The sequence below is a fragment of the Drosophila innubila genome (assembly GCF_004354385.1).
Source record: "Drosophila innubila isolate TH190305 chromosome 3R unlocalized genomic scaffold, UK_Dinn_1.0 2_E_3R, whole genome shotgun sequence".
Taxonomy (NCBI): Eukaryota; Metazoa; Arthropoda; class Insecta; order Diptera; family Drosophilidae; genus Drosophila; species Drosophila innubila.
In genome coordinates, this window is record NW_022995380.1 from 6,162,092 (window position 1) to 6,169,483 (window position 7,392).

General features: G+C 44.3%; 1 protein-coding gene and 1 long non-coding RNA gene across 2 annotated transcripts; one reads left to right on the plus strand and one right to left on the minus strand.

Moving 5' to 3' along the window:
- Window positions 1-526: 526 nt before the first annotated feature.
- On the minus strand, window positions 527-4,195 carry LOC117790957 (protein fork head). Its single transcript, XM_034630576.1, is given in 1 exon segment — window positions 527-4,195. A coding segment is annotated over 1 exon segment (2,043 nt). The 5' UTR covers window positions 3,907-4,195; the 3' UTR covers window positions 527-1,863.
- A 1,187-nt stretch (window positions 4,196-5,382) lies between these two features.
- Window positions 5,383-6,622, plus strand: LOC117791074. The gene is made up of 2 exons (XR_004618018.1): window positions 5,383-5,600; window positions 5,655-6,622. It is a non-coding gene; the product is annotated as an uncharacterized LOC117791074 (long non-coding RNA).
- The last annotated feature ends 770 nt before the right edge of the window (window positions 6,623-7,392 follow it).

A 7,392-nucleotide genomic window follows, 5' to 3' on the forward strand; every position in this document is an offset into this window, starting at 1 on the left:
TTGCAATTTACGAGTGCACTCTGATAAGTTTTATCAAAAAAAAAGGAAAAAAAATGAAAATATTGAAGGGAAAAAGGGAAAAACTAGTGAAAAACTGCAGTCTGCATCCGAGCTGCGATAAGATAGGCATAAGAACTCTTGGAATCGCTCGATTTGTTGGGTGCAGTCCATATAGGCGCTATCGGTCGTTCCATGTCGCTGCATTGATAGCCCAGCCCAATCAATATAGAAGTGCTTGTTGGAGGTCAGTTGTTAAAGTCAACAAAGACAACGCATTGATTGCTTTGTCAATGGAAAGTTAAAACAAATTGATCATATATTTTCATTTCTGTTTTTCTTTTTTTTCATATATTTCAAACATTAAAATAGTCTTTTTTTTCATTTTTTTGCATGATTTATAATATTAATTTTAACTAGCTTTAGATTTTGGATTCACATTTTACTTTTATTCTGTTGACATTTATGAATTTTAGTTTGTGTATTTTACATGGTTGTTGTTGTTTTGTCATATTTAAACTATTTTTTGTTTTGTGTTATTATTTATTTCATTTTGTATTAAGTTTAATCAATTAGCTTAGCTCAATATAAAAATGCGCAAGAGTGTGTTGGATTTTTTGTTGACGCACAATAATAAAATTAATATTAATAAAAATTATTGAATAATAATTGCAGTTTTTCGTTCATTGTTTTTGTTTTTCCTTCATCATGTTGTTTTCTGTTTTATTTGTATTGTATTTATTTATGCTAATTAAATGTTAAATACTATACAATATTTATTAATGTTGTGTAGCATACAATTTGATTAATTCTCAAGTTAGTTTAAAAACTGTTTTTTTTTATTTTCTCTTTTTTGGGTGTGAAGTTTAATATTAGCTTGCTTAGAATTAAATATACATACATATTTCTATATATATATTTATATGCATATAGTCTAATTATTTACAGAATGTTTAAGCCTAAGCGAATTCGCACAATAACAGAAAATTAATTGTTGCTGTATAAAAGAAATGATATAATAAGTTTAAAAATTATACATAACGTATAAGTAATTGTTTAATTAAAACGTGACGTTTCCTATGCATGGCCAAATTTTGTTGCTTAGTTAAATAATTTGAAGATTCTTAAGGGTCTTTTTGCATTTGTTGGATATTAAGTTTTTGGTTTTTGATCATTTGCGATTCGAATTCGATTGCCTTTGGATAAAAGGATTTGTTTTAAATGAACATTACACACAATCCCGCATTACTCTCTCTCTCAATTTATCTCTCTCTCTCTCTTTTCACATACATTTAAAATGCTGATTATTTGTTTTAACCGATTTGATTGTTATTGCTTACTTTGAGGATAAACAAATGGCACGGAATTTCTTGATTTCTTGTTTTGTTTTGTTTTGTTTCTTATAGCAAACATAAATGTTAACAAAGATCTTTGCTTAACGGCTAACATAATTGATTATACATGTGGCCGTTGCTGCACTTACAACTACATCACTTTTTTCTTGAATTCCTCAACAGAACGACATCGAAAAAACAAAAACAAAAGATACTCGTCAACATAAAGGCGAAGACTAAGCAAAGACTGAGTGCTTGCAGTAGAGTTAATTGGACTATTTACAAGTGGAGGATGAGGAGCCGGACTCTAACTCTAACTCTTACTCTTACTCACGTGCTCGAGCTCAAAGGATGCGCCCAGGTGCTAAAAGCCATTGAACAGCCGCTCGCTAATTGGCCTGGCCAAGACTGACACTGACATCGATACTGATACTGATACTGAGACTCTGACTGAGATTGAGGATTGTCCGGGTTCGAGTCCAAATCCGAGACGAAGGCTCAAAACTTACACAAAGCCTCGCCTTGTGCTGGGCTACAGCAGATTCTGCAATGCGGCAGCGCTGTTGAATGTCAAACTGTGATTCCAGTTGCGGTAACTGGCAGCAGCCGCATATTGCTGATAGTTGTTGTAGAGCTGCTGCTGTGCTGCCTGATGTTGTTGCAGTTGCTCCTCGCTTAGGTCGCTGGTAATGTTTGATGAATCCTCCTGCAGCTCCGCTGACAGTTGGCTATGCAGCAATTGCTGTTGCTGCTGCTGATGTTGCTGCTGCTGCTGTTGTTGTTGCTGCTGCTGCTGCTGTTGCTGTTGCTGTTGTTGCTGCTGCTGCTGCTGTTGCACTGTGGCGGCTAGCTTCTGTGAGTAATTGACGGCCACCGCTGGCTTGCTGCTGGCTTTTGTTGTGGTATTTGTAGCGGATGTCAGTTGCTGCGCCGCCTGCTGCTGCTGCTGTTGTTGCTGTTGCTGCTGCTGCTGCTGATGGTGCTGCTGTTGCTGCAAGTGTTGCTGCTGTTGCTGCTGCTGCTGCTGCTGGTGATGATGCGAGCTGCCGCCGCTGCTGCCAAAGCGCAGCATCTGCTCCGCGCGCCCTTAAGCCAGCGGATACTGATGATGTCACAAGCTCGTGGTGCCGGCGGGCGCATGATAACCGAGACTCTGATAGTAGGAGTCCTGGCCTAAGGCAGCGTGTGAGTTGGTCAGCGGACTGAGAGCGTTGTAGCCGGCGTACTGGCTCATGTCGTACATTTTAATGTCCGCCTTGGACTCTGTGGGCAGCAGGCGATTGATGGAGAACGGATGGCTGGAAGGCGTATAGCCGGATGGCTCCTGTTTCAGTGGATGCATCGACGAGTGATAGTCGCTGATCAGCGACGGATGACAGCGATTGGCCATCATCGCCGACAGCTCCTCCTGCTGCAGCTGATGGTGCTGATGGTGATGATGCGTGGGCACATGCTGTGGCTGCTGGCCGAGGCATAGCTCGGCATTGGCATGCAACATGGCCAGCGCCTCCGCGTCCTTGCTGTGCGCTGCGCTGAGGACATTGACGCCGGCAAGCGGCACTCCGCCGCCTCCGCCCGACTCCTTGTGGTGCTGATGGTGCTCCAGGCGACTCGTGTGATGATGATGGTGCATGTGATGCGAATCCTCGTGATCCTTCTTGCCCGGACTGGTCGCCTCCAGGCTGCTGTGCGACGGACTCTTGTGCAGCTGCCGAATTGCCTCCTTCTTCTCGTCCTTGAAACGCTTCTGTCTCCGCAGATAGCAACCGTTCTCGAACATGTTGCCCGAGTCCGGATGCAGTGTCCAGAACGAACCCTTGCCCGGCTTATCTGGCGTGCGGGGAATCTTCACAAAGCAATCGTTGAAGCTCAACGAGTGGCGTATGGAATTCTGCCAGCGTTGCTGATTCTGCCGATAGAAGGGAAACAGATCCATGATGAACTGGTAGATCTCCGACAGAGTAAGCATGCGTGTCGGATTGTTCTGTATGGCCATCGTGATCAGGGAGATGTAGCTATATGGCGGCTTGGCATGCGTATAGCTCCGTCTATATGTGGTTGGCTTGTCGATGCCACGCCGTGAATTCGGCGAACTGTTGTCCATGTCGCGCTGTCCGGACGGCATGGGAGCGTAGCCGGCGCCCAGACCGGCTGCCGACATGCTGGCCGCCGACATGGACATGCAACCGCCCATGTTGCCCAGTGGCGATCCCATGCTTGCATAGCTCAGCGAACTGGGCGTCATGCAGTTGCCGCCCATGGAATTCATGGCCGCTGCTGCGCCCATGCTGCCACTCATACTTGCCACCGCTGCCGCCGAGTCGAGTACGCTGGAGCCGAAGGTGGCCGCGGCTTGTGGCGACACCGATGACATGCCACCGACTGTGAGGCCCATGCTGTTCATGGTGTAAGCGGAGCGCGCCAACGGACTCATGCTGCCGCCATTGGAGGTGGGATTGGGATTGTTGTGGTTGCTGGTCGGCACCGCACCACCGCCACTAGTTGGCGGACCGCCAGCACTGGACATGCTGACGGGCGCACCACTGGGCGGCGGCTCCGCATACAGCTTTTGCATTATATCTATGGTGGTCTGGTGGGGACTACCCTTGAGAAAGCTGTTCAATAGTTGCGCCGTTATGTTGCCGGCTTTTTCAACGCGCTGCGTTCAAAATCTATGCAACAAATTCTCAACGCGCTCAAACGACGCGTTCGATAAGTTAATAGAAATGAAAAACGGCAAACCGAAAAACTTGTTTTCTCTTTCTGTTTTGTTTTCTCTTTTGTTTTTGTTTTATATGAATTATTGTTGTTATTGTTGTTCAATGCACTGTCACTGCGTTAATTAATTGAAATATTTGTTGCATTTTTGTGCACTGCACTTGTCACTTGTTGTTGTTGTGGCTTATGTTGCTGTTGCAAGTTCTATTCTGTAAGCAATTGCTGCTGCTGTTGCTGCTGCTGTTGTAGTTGTAGTTGCTGCTGTTGGTTTGGCTTTGGCATTTGTTTGTGCACTTGTCGCTCCTCTTGAAGCTAAACACTTTGATTAATTTATTTGTGTGCGCCGCTGATGCCTTGTGCAAATTTGGAAATAAAATAACGTGGCAAATATGACTCTATTTTAATGCGCGCCGCGCCGCAACGAACCGACGCACGAACGTGAATTGTTAGCTTGCTTTTGGCCACTGAGTCTGAGTCTGAGGTTGCTGTTGCCGCTGTAGCCGCTGCTGCTGCTGCTGCTGCCGATGTTGCTGATGTTGCTGCTGAGCCAAATGGAGGCTGCTGTTATTGCCGTTTGCCGTTGCTGTGGCTGTGGCTGTTGCTGTTGACGGTGCTGTTGCTGTTGCTGGTCCGCTCGAGTGTCTCTTTGGCTTGAGCTCTTGAATGTGACTGTTTGCAGAGGGGAACGCTTGTCTACTATTTGGCTTGCGCTTGCTGCCAACAAATATTGTTCGAGCCGCGCTCAAGTGCCGCCGACGATGACGATGACAGCGACAGCGACAGCGACTGAGACGCTGGCAGCAACAGCAGCAGCAGCAGCAGTCTGACGGCAGATACAGCGCCGACTCGCTCTCACCCATGGCCTTCAGCCTGCTATTCCCGTCTCACACTCGCACACACTCACACACACAACAACAGCAGCTGGCATACACGTTTAACCACCGCTTCTGCAGTCTTGCCAATGACAGGCTCCGGCTCTCTTACGTACACAGCGCTGACAGCGCAAGCGCATTGGCCAACGGCCTCTTGTATCAACAGAGCAGCGCCTGGTTGCCAAGACAACAAATGGGCGGAGTCAAATGTGTGTGTGTGTGTGCGAGCGACGAGCGAGCAACGCCCTCCTGTTGGTGTTTGTAGCGCTGCTTGTGCCTGTAGCTGTATCTGTATCTGTACATGCATCTGTATCTGTATCTGTGGAGCAGCTGCCTCACACACACATGCGTACACTGAGCGCCCTAATGCCGAATGTTGCCGTTGCCGTTGTCGCTGTCGTTGTCGCTGTTGCTGTCGTTGTGTGAGCGACGCCATGTTACAGTTAACGATTTTCTCTAATGCGATCAATAATCGCTCGCTCCCGCTTACACTCCAGGCGCTGGCAGAGCTCCAACACAACCCAGGCGAGCCTCGCCAGTCGGCTGAGACACTATGTTTAGCCAGAGAATGTCGACGGGTTTTTTGACAACAACCACAACAACCACAGCAACAACAGCAGCAACAAAAAATGAATGTATTGCTCCAAAGAAGCAAGACATTAATAATTTCAGTTTGTGTGTGAGTACAAATGTGTGTGTGTGTGTGTGTTTTATTTTCTTCCTTTTTTTAAAGCTTGCACATTTGAGGTTAAGGTACGCCAATGTCACACTCATTCATTCACATTCGTTGCGAGGCGTCGCGAGCAACAGCAGCAGCAGCAGCAGCAACTGACAGCAGCAATCGTCAGCAGCAGCAGCAACGGCTTCTTTCTTTTTTGGCAAGTCATTGCGAAAGTGACCCAGTTCTGGCTGCGTCGTCATCATCCATCTACCTGGGATGCATTTCATTGATGCAAAACTGCACGCGTGCACTATGGAATACTTCCTGGACCACCGACCGACCAAGCGACCGACCAACCGACCGACCATTTATGGTCTTGGATAAAACGCATTTTAATTTCGGTTATAAAAACTTTAAGCAATTTTCGCTTGACGCCTTTCATTGTGCATTCCGTTTAACCCTTTCGCTGTTAAAGTGTCTTTCTCTTTGTGCCAAACGTATGTGTGTGACTGTGAGTGTATGTGTGTGTGTGTGAGTGTGAGTGTGTGCGTGTGTTTGTACTCACTCATCACGGTCATAACTGTTTTATGGTCACGGTAATTTGCGACCCACATTACAGAGTTTTCAATGAAAATCTTAGCTCAATTATGTGTTACCTGAAATTTGAAAATGCGGGAAAATCCATACTGAATGCGCTTGTGCCTTTAGTACGAGTATTTTGCCAACATTCATAATATATGAAAGCCCACTAATTCATTGAGCATTTGTCAGAGTTTATCGCAATGTTCGTTGGTCTTAACAACGATCGTATGTCGGAGTATTCATATCACATGTCTGTCATATCAAAGTTCTTAGAGTATTCAAATCAGCTTTACCAGGCCTGGCAACAAATATATTTTGCTATTAATACAATATACTTATTAATGCACTTTTCCTAATCACAATATCATCATAGTTGTACCATATGAATTATAATAGAAAGTGAAGTTCATGTTATTAATGTTCTAAGATCTCCGTTGCTAATAATAACAATATTGAATGTTGGATATATTTATTTCACTATAGTGTTAAAACCAAGGCTTCAAACCGGTTCTGAGCCGAACCTCGCTGAACCGGTTCGGTTAGGGCTTTTAAGCAATCCGAACCGGATCATGAACCGAACATTTGATGTTGTATACTCCGTGAACCCGAAACTGAACCGTGCCCATTTCTTAAATGAAAGATTTGGTTCAAAAAAAAAAACTAAATTCTTTTTTGCACCCAAACCTTGGGCTTAGGAGGTATATAAACCGGTTTGCGAACCAAACTAAAGTCTTGCTCTATGGCTCGAACCATCGAACCGAACCTTTACCAAAATTTTGGTGGCTTGCAGCCTTGGTTAAAAAGACAAATATTAAATCCTTGAAAATTACAAAAAAAAAAAGAAATTAATAATGAATTTATCTTTTTTAGGATGTAAGATATTATACTAACAATAATAACAATTATTACACTGAACAAACAGCTTTATCTGTCAATCTCCTGTCACACTCTGATTTTCTCTCACTCTCAGTCACACTCTCTTTCTCTGTCTATCTCACTCACTTTGGATATGACAGGAAATTTAAAAGACACTTTATACTTGCCGAACCATTAAAGTGTTCGTCTTAAAATCAAATAAATAATTAAACACGCAAATAGAATTTGAAAGCATGAGTAAATGTATTTAATATATAGCTCTGTCTATGTGCAGAACCAACAGAGAGCAGAGCAATCACTACTTACTCATATGTGTTGTACATCTAAGTTAATATGTACTATTTAAGTATAT